The sequence below is a fragment of the Octodon degus genome, unplaced genomic scaffold (assembly GCF_000260255.1).
Source record: "Octodon degus isolate 3935 unplaced genomic scaffold, OctDeg1.0 scaffold00137, whole genome shotgun sequence".
NCBI lineage: Eukaryota > Metazoa > Chordata > Mammalia > Rodentia > Octodontidae > Octodon > Octodon degus.
The window spans coordinates 6,563,621-6,579,082 of NW_004524713.1; the positions used below are offsets into that span (position 1 = coordinate 6,563,621).

At 55.7% G+C, this 15,462-nt stretch overlaps 1 protein-coding gene across 8 annotated transcripts in view; it reads left to right on the forward strand.

Moving 5' to 3' along the window:
- The window catches only part of Dab2ip (DAB2 interacting protein), a 195,781-nt gene that overhangs the window by 56,713 nt on the left and 123,606 nt on the right, over positions 1–15,462 (forward strand). For 3 of the 8 annotated variants that reach the window (XM_004641486.2, XM_004641487.2, XM_023701605.1), the window contains exon 1: positions 6,270–6,497. The exons of the other annotated variants lie outside the window; for them this stretch is intronic. In XM_004641486.2, the coding sequence (XP_004641543.1) occupies positions 6,374–6,497 (124 nt within the window). In that variant the 5' untranslated portion in view covers positions 6,270–6,373. Of the gene's footprint in view, positions 1–6,269; positions 6,498–15,462 lie in introns of those variants that run through there. 8 annotated transcript variants of the gene reach the window in all.

Consider the following 15,462-nt stretch of genomic DNA (forward strand, 5'->3'; position numbering starts at 1 on the left):
TCTCTCTCTCTCTCTCTCTCTCTCTCTCTCTCTCTCTCTCTCTCTCTCTCCTGATACAGTCACCATCTCTCCCTGTCAGTCTTGAGACTACACTGGGATGGGACCTGAACTGACCAGTGATTGAGAAGAAAAACAGCCCAGGAGGCAGATGCTGGCCAGCATATGCCCCAGGCTCCCATCAGCTGGGCCCCTGGCTGTCCCAGGGCATGCAGAATATAAATATTATTATGCCCATTCTTTTTCGGAGTGGCTGGAGGCACAGGCAGGTGGAGGCACAGATCTGGGCTCACACAGCTGGGAAGAGCTGGCTCCTTACTGCAAGCACATACCCGTCAGTTCCCTGTCTCCATGGTGGCTTCCTAGGGCCTGGCTAGTGGGCTGGTTCAGCTGTCCTCCTCCAAGGCCCTGCGGGACTGAGGGAGGTTCCTCCCCCTTGAATCCAGGCCACTGCCAGTCACGAAATAGTTCACAGATGACCAGGCAGGCCTGCCTGAGAAGGGAGGGGGCTCTCTGACCTCACACTGGGACCATATGTCACCTCTCCTGGCCACCCAGTGGGTGTGGAGCCATCTGGGTCCATCACTGGACTGGAAGGAAGAAGCCCAGGGACCCAGAGCCTTAGCCCCAGCCAGGCCAGGAGAAGGTGGGGGTCGGGAGTGTCCTGGCTGGGGCCGGGGTCCACCTGGAGCTTGGTGGTATTTCTGGGTCAGGGCGGGGAGAGGAAGTCCAGGGAGAGAGTGGCTCCGGGCCTGGCCATCTGGGCTGAAATGTAGGCTGCTAGGGTGGGAGGGAATAAGAAAGGGCCAGGCAGGAGCTGCAGGGAGGGTCCCAGGATCTCCTGGGCCACAAGATGGGAGCCCTGAGTATAGGTAGAGCAGCAGATGTTCTGAATGGGGAGGCCTGGGCCACTGAGGGGAGAGCGAGCCCAAACTTCTACATTCGTGTCCCCAGGTGGAGTCCTGGCTTGGTCTCACCCCCCCCCCCACAGATAGCCTTGTGGGGGTCCCGCCCTCCAAGTCTTCAGGGGGTGATGCTGCCCTACCTTGACCGGTCTGCCCAGGGCAGGGTGCAGGCATCCCATACAACTTGGGGGAATGACACGCAATCCCCGCTTGCTGTGACTTAGGCCAGTCCTCCAGGTAAGGGCTGTCCTGTAGGGCCTCAGAGTCCCTGCAGCCATTGATTTCTCTCACAGTACCATCTACCTCTGATGTTCCAGGGCTTTCTGACACAGTGTAGACATGTAGGAGGGACATGCATCCTCTTTTCTGGCCTTCTGGAGGACCGGAAGAGGCACATAAGTAGGCTGGGGGCCCAGGACATTAGTAGATCTTGATGGAATGTAGCAGAGCTGCCCTGTCTCTCCCTAGCGTGTAGAAACTGGGGCCCAGAGATGCCACGTTGCTCCCCATCCTGCCACCCACTGATTCCCCTTCTATGCCTTCCAGCCTTGGCCTTTGCCCAGGGCTCCGCCCTACCAGCCCAGTGTCAGGCAGCTTGTTCTAGAAAGCGCTGTGCACTCCCTGGGGTTTTTCGTGTGTGTGTTCCAGTGTCCATGCTTGATTGGTCCCCATTGTACCCGTGCTAAGAGGGACAGAGCCATTCAAGCCTGGGGTCATCTTGGCCCTGCCTTGGCCATTTTCTGCAAAGGTTGTCATTGAGTTTGTGGCTGGTTTCGGGAGGAGGGCGTGAGGTGCTGGGTGACTGGCTGGCCTCAATTGCTTGCCAGTGAGCCTTCCACAGAGTGGACGGAGCTGGGCTCCAGTCTCCTCACCTACCCAGTGAGATCCAATTCCTGGTCCAGCTTCATTCCGGGATAGAATGTGTCTGTAGGAAGCTGTCATTGCCTGCCAGACAGGCCACCTCCGGGGGTGGGAGGGGCAGAGGCTGTGACCTTCTCCATGAGTGCTCAGCACCCCCATTCATGCCCTTTCCCAGGCATGTATGCGTTCGGAGATGTAGACTGCCTGCCAGGCGGATGTGTGCAGTGCTGCCTTGCTGGGGACTTCCCCTGGTCATTGCTGCCCACCCTCGTCCAGACAGGAAACCTGACAGGTCTGAGCCCTCCAGACACCCATTGTGTGTGCTCTGTTTCCCCTGTCAGGTCCCCCATAATCTCCTCCTGTCCTTTGACAAAGCTGGCCCTTAAGGGAAGGTCTAGACTGTTGCCCCTCCCCCAACCTTGAGTCCTGCTCAGCCTTGTGACCTGTATCCTTTCCAGCATGCTGGGCCCGAGGCCTAACTCCCAGGAAAGCTCTGTGACTTTAGGGAACGCACCCTCCTTCTGTTTACAATGTTTTTGTAAAAAGAAAAAACCATCTGCCTGTTAGAACAGTCATGAATTAAATGAGATAATGCATGTGGGGAATGTGCTCAGGATCTGATCCACGGAGCATAGAAAGCAGCTAGCACCGGTGCATTAAATCCGCCCTCCACACGCAAACAAGCCTGAGGTCCATGGGCTTCAGGGCCAGCAGGCTTAGATTTCTGGGGCTCCTCCATGGATAAGCGTCTGTCCTCCCTGGGTGAATCTAGTGGCTGAAGATACCTGGTTTTTGATGGTGATGTTTTTCTTCTGCACAAAATGGTCCCTTGATGAAGGCCAAGCCCTGTGCTTTGTGTACCAAGGAAGAACTAGGCAATCTGCCTAACACTTGCGGAAAAACTGCTTTATGGGCAAATTAAGGCTTTTCTTTCTTTTTTCTTTTTTTCATTTATGTATTTGGTACAGGGTCTCACTCTGCATATCGGAATCGTAGTGATCCTCCTGTTTTCAGCCTCCCCAGCACTGGGATTTCAGGTGTGAGCCCTCCGTTGCTGGCTCAGTGTGCTCCAGGGGCCGGGCCTGCAGGGCATGTGGGACCAGGGATGGAACCCTGGTGCCTACATTTGCCAAAGCAGGTGCTTAGTCCGCTGAGCTATCTTGTTGGCCCTAAATTAAGGCTTTTCAAATTTTTGCCATGTGCTTCTTATTCCTCCTTCCTCACCAGCATCAAACCTGACACTAAGGTTTGATGTCAGGACTACATGGAACTGCTTGTCTTGGTGCTGGCTTGGCCCACGGTGTGCTCAGAATTTCAGCCTAGCTCCAAAACCACCCCACCTCCTTCCCATGCCAGGGTCATTCTCCTGTTACATTGCTGGTTTTCTGCATAGAGGGGAATTCTTCAGGGAGCTCTTGCCCTGGTTTCCCCTAGAGCTTGGTGTCTGCTGCTCTAGTAACAGTTGAAGGCAGAGGTGGGAAAGAGCCTTTGGAGGCTGGAGCAGGGCACTGGGGTCCAGTGGGTGCTGTGTGATGGTGTGGTCCTTTGGGATACTACCTTCAGAGACTTCTGGGAGTGGGGTGAAGGCCGTGTGGTGGGATGAGATCTGATTTATGGAGCCCTAGTTCCCTGCCTGGCATTTACTAAACGGGCACATTGCAGGCCCCATCCAGACCCCAAAGTCAGTTGGAGTTTCTCAGAGTTGGGGGAAATCTCAGGAATATGCCAGTTTCATATGAGTTGGGTGCTTTTGGGGCTGCAGCCTTGACCCTTCTCCTAAGCAGTCCAGGGAAAGCTAGGAGCTGGGGGTCTCTCTGGATGTGGGATAGATAGGAAAGCAAGCCCAGCCTTAGCTCACAGGCCCACTGAGGCATGAATCAGGTTAAAGGGGCCCTCGGAAGCTGAATCTGTCTGAGGCAGTTGGGGAGCTGGCTCCCTCAGCACGTGGGAGGGGGCCTGTGTCAGTCACAGGGAGCATTTTCAGGAGCCCTTCCCCCAGCCTAGTCTGTCTCCAGATGGGGAGCTGCTGTTCTGAGGGAGGAGGCCAAGGGGTTCCTGTTCTCAGGCGGAGCTGGGTGGTGGGAGGGGGGTGGCTTGCTCCTAGCAGGATTGATTCCAGATGCTCTGCAGGGTGCGTGGGGAGCAGCCTTTTGTCTGCTTGTCTGCTCCAGGGTCCCAGCCAGGAAGAGGAACTGGGCACTGAAGCTCCTTCTCCTCTCATAGCTCTTCCCCTGCCCACCTTCCTGCACAGCCACACCCCAGCCCTCCTCTTCCCTCTCCTCCTCCTCCGCACCCACCAAGCCCTTGGTGGTGCGCTGAACGATGGTGGCAATGGTAACTCCTGTTCCAAGGCCAGGCATGCAAGAATTTCCTCCATTCACTCACTGACCCACTTCCCTGCAAGAGCCAGAGAGGCTGGGATCCATATCCTCTCCTTGTAGGCAAAGAAACTGAGCCATGGAGAAGAGCTTAGGAGAGACCAGGCTATGGGACCCACCCACACACTGAGGAGCTCCAGAGCCTGGGCTCTGCCTACTCTTCCCTTCCTCACTTCCACACCCCCAAGATGCCTGGTCCCCACCACTCCTAGAGAGGGCAGTCAGCCTCCTGTTTGAAGGGAGCAGGAGATTCCTGCTTTGGGAAGCAAACTGGGCCAGCTGAACTCCAGGCCCTGGAGGCAGACAGCTGGGCCACCTGGGGGTCTCGCCACTCCTCAAACTGGTGGCCCTGGCTGTGGGTATTATTCGACAGTGGGAGTGTCAAGGTACAGCGGCTCTGGGTCCTTTCCTCACCCCACCTTTGTAGAGGTGTACAGTTGATTTTGGGAGCCTTGGCTAGAGGAGGAGGCCTTCTATGAAAGCCCAAGGCTTGGCTTGGAATTGAGCTAATGGGTACAACCCCCTCCCCAAGACTCGGAGCAGCGCTTAGCCCAGAGCTGGCTACAGGTGTCCTGAGGCACTCATGTTTTCCATCTTCCCAGTGGACAGGCCTGAGAGAGTGAAGGTCTTTAGAGGATGAACACCCACCCTGGGAAGGCAGGGGCTCCTTTAGACCTAGGGGCCTGCCTCCAGGATGAGGCGCCTAGGAAGGGGCTTCCTCTGTGAGGAGCAAAACCTGGCCTGGATTCCTGCCCACCCCCTCGAGGGCCCACCTTTCCTGCTGTTCTGGAGGGAAACACAAGATGTGACAAGCCCAAGCCAGGTCTCTCAGTGGCATCCTGATAGCTCCAGTCTAAGTTGCCTTGCCTAGACCACTTTCTTTCTTTCTTTCTTTTTTTTTTTTTTTTTGGCGGAACCGGAGATTGAACTCAGGCCTTTGCGCTTACCAGGGAAGCGCTTATTCCACTGAGCCATCTCCCCGGTCCTGGACCACTTTCTGTAGGTGACCCAAGTGAGACAGACACTTGCCTCCAGGGCCTCAGTTCCCCTTTCTGTAGTTGAGAGAGTGGAGCTCAGGTAGGTGGTTATTTTAATAACTTAGAAATGAATGCTGATTGGAAGAAAAAGGAGATCACCGAGGACCAGGACATTCTGGGAGGAGGGCAGTGGGCCTAAAAGAACAGACTGAGGCCAGGTGGGAAAAACGGAGGCAGGAGGGTCCGTCCTGCTGGGCACAGAGCAACAGGAAGTGAGCTCTAGGGGAGGCTGGAGAGGAGAGGCAAGCGTGGCTGGGGGCGCAGATTTTTGGAGCTCTCATACCAAAGAAGGATGTTTGGATTTGAAGCCATCGACCTCTGGGAGCCATGGAAAGTTCTTGAGTTGGGAGTGTTTGGCTTGGAGGAAGCTTTGCGGCGGGCTTACTGGTGGGGTTTTCACGTGCCCTTTTCCGAGCCGCAGTTTCTGGTCTTGCAAAGGCAGAAGTTGCTGCTCTGTGCCCCAGGCCTGCCAGAGCTATGGGAAATGCCCCGTGGGAAGACGAAGTTTCGTATGTATGTGGAGGTTCATTTGGGGGAAGTGTCTGGATCAAAAAGAGCAGAGTGTCTCGCTTTGGCAAAGCTCTCAGGATGCAAAGGAGATGTCTTTAAAACGTAAGCATAGGCCAGTATCCTGAGGAAAGGTGGAGGCGTTCCACCCTGTGGGCCTGAAGGGCTGCTGGCCCTGCTGTTTATTTTGCCCCTAGGGAGTTTGGGGAGGCTGGGGTCTGTAGCATCCCAGTTGAAGGGACTGTTCAGGAAACAAGGTGCAGGCAGGCCTCGGGTACCATGCAGGTGCACCCGTCCTCTCGGTGGGGAGTCGCGTGCGCCTAGACCAGAACTCTTAGGCTGGGAATGGGGTACAGGATCTCTTGGGGGGTCCCGCCTGGGAAGGGGAACACTCTCGATCGCCTCACCCTGTGGACTCCAGGCCGGGATTTCTCCCGCACTGACTTTCCGGGCCGGTGCCAGCCCAGCCTCCCGGTCCCCGGCCCCCGTCGCGGGGCCGGCTGCTCCGGGGCGGGGCGGGGAGGCAGGGGAGGAGTTTGGGCGACTTTGTGGGGCAGCCCGGGCTTCAGCGGCCACCAAATAGCGGCTGAGCGCAGCAGAGCGCGGGCCCCAGCCGGGCTGTCCGGAGCGGCCGATGGGGCCCGTGTGAGTGCGCCCAGGCCCAGCCCGGTGCTCGGCGGGCGGCAGCATGTCTGCAGGCGGCAACGCCAGGAAGAGCACCGGGAGGTCCTCCTACTACTATCGGCTGCTGAGGCGGCCCCGGCTGCAGCGACAGAGGAGCCGCTCCCGCAGCCGGACCCGGCCTGCCAGGGGTAGGCACCTCCCCGACCCCAGATCCCTGGGCCCTTCTTAGCGCCACTTCGACACCTGATGCCCTGGGGATCCAGGGACCTTCTGGCTCCAGAGCTCTTTCTGTATCCGCCTGACCCCTCAGCTATACCTTCTCCCTCATCCTTGCCTCTTTCTTGGGGAAACAGAGGCCCTAATGTTTCCCCCGCATCCTAGGGACAGGGGAGCTGGAATCCATATTCTCTTGCAATGCAGATCAGATCTTCTAATGCTGTGGTGCCTCAGTTTACCCAGCATCCTTCCCGCGCCTTGCCATCTCTGCCCTGGCCTCTCGACCAGCTCAGCGACCCTCTGAACATCTCTTTCCAGGGCATAGCAGCTCCCTGACGTCGTGGGTGGAGGGGGCAGGTGCTGGTCTTCAGCCAAGTACCCCGGCTTGCAAAGATCTGCTCAGGATGCCCACAGTGGTCCCTGAAAAGGGTTCTTTCTCTTTCAAGCACAGGCAGACTGGACAAGGAGGAGGGGGAGGTGTGCACAGCATTTTCTCTTTCCAGTAACAGGATCCTCAGCTGGGAAGGCTGCGATCCAGGAGCTGCTTTGGGCCCCTGAGGCCTGGGCTTCCTTCCGTGGCTGGGTTGGAGGGTAGATGAAGGCCTTGGAAGGGGATGGCTGAAACCCCGAAGAGGCTTGGCTGGCTGGAGGTGCAGTGGAGTGGGACCCGAGCACCATAAGGCTGTTGGGAAGGGGAAGGCTGGCCCCTTGCAGGGTCGCAGAGGGATGGTGGTTTAAGCAAATGTCATGCAGGAAATCTGCCAGGGTCTCACCGGTTGGCCCTGGGGTTTTGTGCTTTTCTGAGTGTGAGAACCAGCAAAGTCACAGGCAGTAAGCACTGCTTTGCTTTCCTCCCCAGAGTGAGGAAAACTTTTAGCACATCAGGTCGCAGTAGTGATGTGTAGGGCTTCCTCAAGAAGCAGTGAGTTTCCTGTGCACAGAGGAGTTCAAGTTGAGGCTGGTGGTGTGCACAGGTGTATGCCGGAAGTTCAGTTCCTGCGGATTTCTCAGAGCCTGTGATCCCCCCATGCCTCGCCTTGCCTGAAAAGGCCCCTTGCTGCTCCAGCCCTCGGGGTTCCTCTGGGAGACCCGAGGCCTAGGTGGTGCAGATACCCCATGGATCAGGGGCCTGTCCTGCAGTCAGCCTGCCTGTCCCTCTGCAATGCTCTCCATGACCTTTCTGGCTTTCCACCTCTTGGTGCTTCCGTCCTTGGCTGTTGAGGCCCAGGGAGGACAGGAACACCCTCCTCCTGCTCAGCTGATTGCGCAGGGGACGATCAATGTGTCAGGCTGTCCTCTCAGCCCCAGCTCCCAGGCTTGGTGTCTCAGCCTTAAAGGAGTTCACAGCCTGCTGGGACTGAGTAGTAATCTGTCCCAGAATAGAAGCACTACCTTGGGAAATCAGTGAGGGCTCCATGGAGGAGATGACATTTGGACTGTGTCCCCTAAGATGGGTCTCCCTTGGCAGAAGGAATGACTGACTTAGGTCTGAGTTCAAGTCCCACCTTGGCAGAAAACTATCTCCAGTCCCCGGAGAGCATGTGGAAGTCAATGGCAACAGGGTTGTACACAGAGAGCTGGAAGCCTGCGCCTGAGGCTCGGGCCACAGTCGAGTGTGGATTGTTCTAACAGTCCGTGCGAAAGAGGAGGAAGAGGAAAAGGTATTGGGTGTTGCACACAGTCATCCTGCTGAGGAGGAGGACACAGGGTCGGGGCAATGGGAGGAGCTGTGAAAGGGCTATTGGTATAGGAGTCTGGACTGCAACAGGGGTGTGGGGTGCAGGTGGTGGCCCCTGCCCACCACAGCCCTCCTTCTCCTAAACCCACAGTGCTGCCTTCTGTCCCAGCACTTCCCAGGTCGGGCCCGCTGGGGTTTGCCACCCTGTCAACCCTTGAGCCAGTTCCTTCTGACTTTGGGATCCAGGGGGGTTTGGTCCCAAGGTGGAGGTAGCAGACCCTACCACCAGACCCTGGGTGGTGCCCAGCACCCCAACCTGGGTCAAGCCCTCGACCACACCCTTGCTGGCCTCTGTTACTAGCAAGGAAAGAAAATGGCCAGAAACCCAGGCTGCGTGTGCTCAGAAATAGGGGAGGAGCAGCTGGCAGCAGGGAGCTGTAGGTGATCTGTAGGCCCCCTGCTCCCTGCCTCCCCAGCCCTCTCTGAGTGGGGTCTCGCTGCCTACCCAAGAGCAGGGCTTTGTCCCTGCCCTGGCTGCCACTAGGAACGGTACCCATAGCCTTCCAGGTTGACCCGTGTGGGACACAGCAAGGTACTTGCTTTCTCTGGGACTCAGTTTCCACATCTGAAGAGAAGAGAGAGTGAGTGCTAAAACCTGTAGCTGAGTGAGCGCCAAGCGTGGTGAAAACCAGAGGCAGGGGAGAGACAGCGACCCTTGGATGGCAAGGGGCCTCTTCGACTTGAAGCCTGGGGATAGCCCACCGGGGTGGTAGAGGGATCTTGTCCCCAGAAGGGTGTCACCGCCCAGAGTTCTCCCTGCACCAGCATGAAGAAAGGCTTTTTCTCTATCCCTGGATAAAGTTGTGACCCATTTGTTCTCTCAGGACACACAGCGCCTACTGTGTACAGCAGCACACATGTTCCCAGCCTGTGCCCAGCCCCCTTTGGTTGGGGGAGCCTGCTTGTTGGGGTACACGGGAGCAGGACCCTTCCTGGAGGTGGAGCAGTGGTTAGTGGAGACAGGCCTACTCCCTGCTCAGGCATGATCTGGCAGGTTCCGTGGCTCTGGGTATATCCAGGGCCTCAGTCTCCTCATCTGTCAAGTGGAGGTGATGCTGCTCAGCTTTGAATGTGCAAGGAGACCCTTGGAATGCCCACGCCCATTCTTTATCCAAGTTTCCAGGGTCCACCTCATGCCAGGCCCTGTTGGGGTGCTGGGGGTTTAATGGGTGCTTTTTTTCTGAGATGGGCAGTGCTTCCTCCATGCCCACACATACCCCTGTCCATAGCCCTCTGACTTGCCAGCTTTGTGGCCCCAACCCCACCTAAGCTTCTTTCCTTCTGGGGTCTCTTGGAGTCTGGGGGGATGGTCTCAGAAGGGAGCTCCAGGAGTCCCCAGTAGACTTTGAAGAATGAAGCCACACTGTGGTACCCTGGAGGGCTGAAGCTGAACTAGGTTCATGTCCCTTCCCAGGGCACAGAATGTGACAGTTCCAGCCACGGGTGGCCACATGGGGGCACATTGCGGAGCAGTGACTTGTCCAAGGCCACCTCACGAAGCTGGCTATGGGACCTAAGGCTGCTGTCTTCCTGGATGGCAACATAGTCAGGGAGATGGACTGACCAAGCAGGTGCTAACTGGAGCAACAGTTGGGGGAGGTCCCTGGTGTCACCTTAGGGGGAGTTGGGGGCTGGCCTCTCCAGGGGGCCTTGGTCCTTGAGCCCTGCTGAGAGGCCCTGGGGCAACCACATGGACCCCTGAGCTGGGCACGCCTGACACAGGCTGAGGTTGGGGCTGGTTGTATTGTGCGGTCCCCTAGTCCCCTAATGTCTCCCCAAAGGGCCCATGGTGTGGTTCTGCCTCTGAGTTGGAGATCACTAAAACCATCTCTGTCACCTTGTTCTTCCCACTGTCTCCAGGCCCCTCTCATCCTTACATCCCTTAGGGTCTGGGAAGCTCATTCCTTTGATGGAGTGTAATAAGGGTAAAAATGATGCCTACTTTGGCTCAAGTTCCTGCTCAGCTCCCAGCATAACTCAGAACTTGTCTCATTAAATGCTCAGAACAATGCTGTGAGATGCTGTGCTAGCCTCATCTTACAGGAGGCAAGTCTATAGCCCAGAGAGCAAGAGCCTTGCCTGGAGTCACACGGCTCCACATCGCTGGAGCCCTGTTCTGCCCAACTCCAGGTGGCGAGCTCTGCCTTGCTGTCCCGTGATCAGGCAGAGCTTGACATCAGGCCTTGGCTGGGTGGGGCCTCCTCCCTCCTCCTGTCTGATTTGCACAGTCAGCGACTCTGGCGTGTGTTCACGGCCATCATCTTCTAAATCGTGGCTCTCACTTGGGAGGGAGCCAGAGGAATGGCCCTGTTAGCATCTGTAGGGAGCCATTCCTCCTGCTTGGCTCCTCTCCCTGCCTGGCATTGCTCGGGTGGGGGGGCTCCTCTCCCCCTGAGCTAGCCCCTTTGCCTGACTGTGTCCCCCGCTTCTTCCCTAAGTCCCTGGGAGCAGGCCAGCCTGAGGCCCATTCGCTAGAGTTCTCTTGGTCGTGGAGGGAGACTGGGGGCCAGTTAATCTGCTGGAATGTCAGCCTCTTGGCCTTCCTGGCCCATCATCCTCACCTTTAATAAGAAGATAGTAGCTGCCCTTCACCCTGTGCCCAGGGCTCCTGATAATCTCACAGCTCTTTCCCTAAACCAGGCCTCCTTCAGGGAGCCACCTCCCTCGATCATTATCCCTTTGGCCAACTGAGGATGCAGCATGGAGCTGCGGAGGCGGGGTTGCATCAGGTTGCTAGGTGCGGTGTGAGGCCAGCCCTGAGGCTGCTGGGCTCCGGAGCTCAGAGCTGTACTGGGAAGCCCAGTGCCCCTTCTACCTTCTGTTGGCACAACTTAGAGTGCCGGATAGACCAGGCTGTGCTCTGGACATCAGTGATCGGGTTGAACACAGGGTGCTGAGGGCTCGTCTCTGCCCCCTTTAGTTCTGTACTTCCTGAGGCCTGGTGGTATCAGAAGGGGCTGGACACCTGCTTTGCTCAGCTGCCTCGAGAGCAGTTGGAGGGCTTGTTGGTACCTGGGGTCTCTCGTAGCTCCAGTACCCGGAGCCCACTGTTCTCTTTGACAGCTGGGGACACTGAGGTCTTCATAGCCAGGGCCTGAGGTTACCTAAAGATACAAATGTGAGACTTCGCATCCTGTGTCAATACTGGTTTTGTTTATCACTTTTACCTAAGATTAGCCCAGGTGGGGTAACTGAGGCAACGAGACTCCCCGTGAGGTCTTCTGGGGGTGGGGAGAACGGGGCTGGATCTCCCGAGTAAGTCGACACAAATGTGCTCACATCCTGGATTGCATATGTGTTTTGCTTTAGAAACGACATGAAGCCTTTTGGCTATTTTTAAAAGAAAAGCAATGCTGTGATATTTCCCCGGCACCTTCCTCTCGGGGCCACTTGGTTAAATATCAGGAAAGGGAGAGTATTTCCTGGTCAGGAACATTCAGAGCTTGCTGGAAGCTGAAGTTTTGTTTTCCGTTAGGTAGGTATTGGGGGAGCGAGTTCCCGCTCCCCTCCGCTCTCTCTTCCCAGGAAGGGAAGGTTGCGGCTGACAGTTGCCAGGAGGGGCATCGGAGAGCGAGCATCAAGATGCCCGTGTGTCGGGTGCCCACTCTAGGAGTGGCGGGGTGGTTATTTTTAGCTATCCCCATCCAGTAGAGGCATTTCAGCGTTTGTTCAATATTTAATTATCCATCTGAAATTGGCCCACGTGGCCTGGAGTTTGGAAGCAGCTCCTGGTGCTGTGATTTCCTCTGATTGCATAAATAAGGAAGCAAGGGGAATCTCAATAGCCCTCCAAATAATAATAATGGGAAAACAAAGTCGACTCCATGCTTGGAACAGATGGGCTTGCTTCCTCGGTCTAGACAGGTCCCCTGTATAGGAGCAGAGACCGGTTCACGAGGACGCCCATGACACCCTGGACTGGCAGCCTGTGTGGTCTGCGCAGCTGCCTGGGTTATTTGGGATGGGTTCCCCCCTGCGCCAGGTTTCTGTGTTGACTTTGACAGCTGCTGGGTACCCAAGCTGTGGATTGGGGATTTTGCTCTTGGAAGTCTTGTTAGCTTTGATTTCCCTCTTCTCTCCTCCTGACAGACAGGCGAGGGCTGCCGGCACCTGGGCCGTGTGATTTCTTTCTCTGTGGCCCTTGTAGGTGATGCGCCAACACGACTGTGAAATGAAACAGGCAGAGCCCGTGCGGGGACACGGGGATGCGTGCCTCTGCCCTTCTCCCCAGAGTCTCTGGCCATGGAGGTGGCAGACGGGAGGAAAGAAAAGGCCAAGGGAAGCCTGGACATCTGGCATTTTGGTGGCCTGCTTGGAACAGGAGGGGGTGGAGCTTGGGTGTAAGACATAAAAAACAGATAAATGGGCAATGTGGAATATTCTGAGAAAAAACTAATTTTCTATCCTTTATGCCTCTGGTCTGGGCTATGGCCAAGGTGAGGGGTCCTACCGGGCCATAAAAAGTACAGGATCCCAGACAAGTCCCTGAATATCTCTGCGCTCCGAAGCACACCTGACAGAGACGACACAGCGTGGGAGGTGAATTGCCGTGATCATTTATTCATCCAAAGCCTGAGGGGCTCGTCACAGATCTATTTGGGCTGCTCTAGAAGGGCATGTGGTGCCTGCAGGAATTGCAGCCACCCGGCTGGCGCCCCGCCCCCCACAGGCTGCTGCTCTGCGATGTGGCTGGTACTCGTTCAGACCAGCGAGGCTTTAGCAAGCCAGTGCTGGGCCAGGGCTGGCATGGGGGATGTAGCCAGCCCTTGTCCAGCAGAGCACCAAATTCAAGGAAGGTCTTGTAATTGAGTTAGCAGATGGTATGAAAGGCAGGCAGGGCCTGAATGGCAGGCCAAGAAGTACGGACTTCTCATGCCTCTCCTAGGACACAGGGAAATAGAAGAAGGATTTTTTTTTTTTTTTTTTAGAAGAAGGATTTTGAAGGGAAATAGAAGTATCAGTAACATAATGGTGACAACTTCTGATTCTTGCGTACTCACGCAGTGGCAGGTGTTATGAGCCCTTGCCATGGCACTATCTTTATGCTCAGACCCTTTTATCTGTTCCATTTTGCAGATGAGAAAACTGAGATTCCCACTGACTCAGTGGCTGGTTTCCCACCCGCCAGCTGCAGTGGCAGCTCTAGGACAGGTTTGTCTTCCCTATGCTTTCCAGAGCTGGCTTGGCACTCAACAAGCCAGAGTGCCAGGAGGAGGAGGAGACAGGGAGGCTAGACTGGGTGTTGGTGGTCACTTGGGCCAGAGCCTCTGTGTCTGAGCTGGCACACAATTGGGAGAGTGGAGGGCCTCTGAGGTGGTGTCCTGCAGGAGCCAGAGGGGCCGCGGTCTTGGAAGCTGGGCAGGAAGGAGGTCATTCACCCTCGGATGCTGGGAGGTATGGACGGGAGGGGGCCACAGGGAAGAGGCTGCAGGCTCCCGCAGGGACCAGTGTTGGTCTCCTGCCACGTGTTGTCCTTGGCCTGTAGGGCAGAATGAGGAACACGAGGCCACTGTAGCGAGTTTCCCATGACTTGCATTTCATCCCAGTAATCCATTTCATCCCTCTTCCTTATTCTGAGCCCCGCTCTTTGTGATGTTAGAACATTCCTTTTATGAAATATGAGATGGTGACCATTTTGTTTAACACTTGCATTTGGCAAGACTGGAGGAGGTCAGGGCCCTGTGTCACCCACCCCTGTATTTTCCTGCCCAGTGTTTTTTGTTTGTAAGAATTGAACGCGTTCCTGAAATTCCCAAAGCCTGGCAACCTGGCACTCAGAAGGAATCCCATTCACTCTTGTAGGAGAGGGCTGAGAGCTGGTAGCTGGTGGGATCAGGCCCTTGGGAAGGTGGAGTGAGGTGGGCAGGAGCAGGGGCGTTGGATGTGGCATGGGCTGGGGGCCCCTGAGGGCTATGTGCTGATGCCAGGGGTGGTGGTGGCAGGAAGTTCTTTGGGAAGCTGCTGTAGGAGAGTGGTGGGAAGGCCCTGGCGGCTGCAGAGGGTCCAGCAGTGAGCCGAGGGGTGATGTGCAGACTCCCTAGTGTTGAGAAGCTGGGTGGCCATGCGGGACTGGGGGAACCCTGCGTTGCGGTGAGCTACTTATTCATCTGATTCCTCCTGCTACCTAGGACCTGTAGGATTGTAGATTTAGTGGCCCTCAGGGTGGAATCCTGGTGATTTCCCCCATTAGCAGCAGCTTCCTAGCTGTTCCGGAACCCTGACCTCAAAACTCAGGCCCTGCCCCCACAGCCTATGCTGCCTATTGAAGGAAGAGTGGGTTTTACCAGCCAGAACTGCAGCTGTGGCTGGAGGGGGTGGGACAGCCCTTCCTGGGGACATTCCCAAAAGGGGCTCCTGTGTTGGTGCAGGTGCCCAGGGACAGACTAATAGTGTGAAGCACACTGCTCCATCTCTGCTTGTTTGTTTGTTTTTAAATATCTATGTTATTCGTCCTCCCATTCCCACAGTTACAAAAATAATATTATTAGAAGAGGAAGAAAATAAAAATCATCTTTAATTCCAGGACCCACTGAGAAACTCTGGGAGCATTTAGGGGTTATTTTCAGCCTTTTTTCATTTTTCATTCTTTCCCTAAGTCTTTGAAAAGTAGAAAATATCTGAAAGTACAGAGAAGCATTGAAAATAATATTGCTGACACTCGCCTTCCAGATTCAGCACGAGTCAGCATTGCTGTACTTGCTTCCCTTGTTTCTCATTTTCTTAGAAATGAAGTGATTGAAGGGCCGGCCACATAGCTCAGTGGACTAATGCACCTGCTTGGGCGGAGCACAGCAGCCTGGGTTCTATCCCCGGCATACTGTGCCGTGGCCCCCTCCCCCACTGTGTGCTGAGAAGGCGAGTGAGACTGAGTGTGGTGGTGTGCACCTGTAATCCCAGCTCCTGGGAGGCTGAAAACAGGAGAATCACTACAAGTCTGATGTACGTAGTGAGACCCTGTAGATCCTGAACATCCTGTCCTAAATTAAAAAAAAAAAAGAAAGAAAGAAAGTTATTGAGGTATGGAATAAGTCATTACAGTGTGGCCCACTAGCCAAATCCAGCCTCTGACTGGTTTTCTTTTCTTTTCTTTTCTTTTTTTTTTTGGTACTGGGGATCGAACTGCTTGCCAGGCAAGGGCTTATGCTGCTGAGCTACCACCCAGTACCCACCCCCACTGTTTTTATGTGGCCTGGGACCTA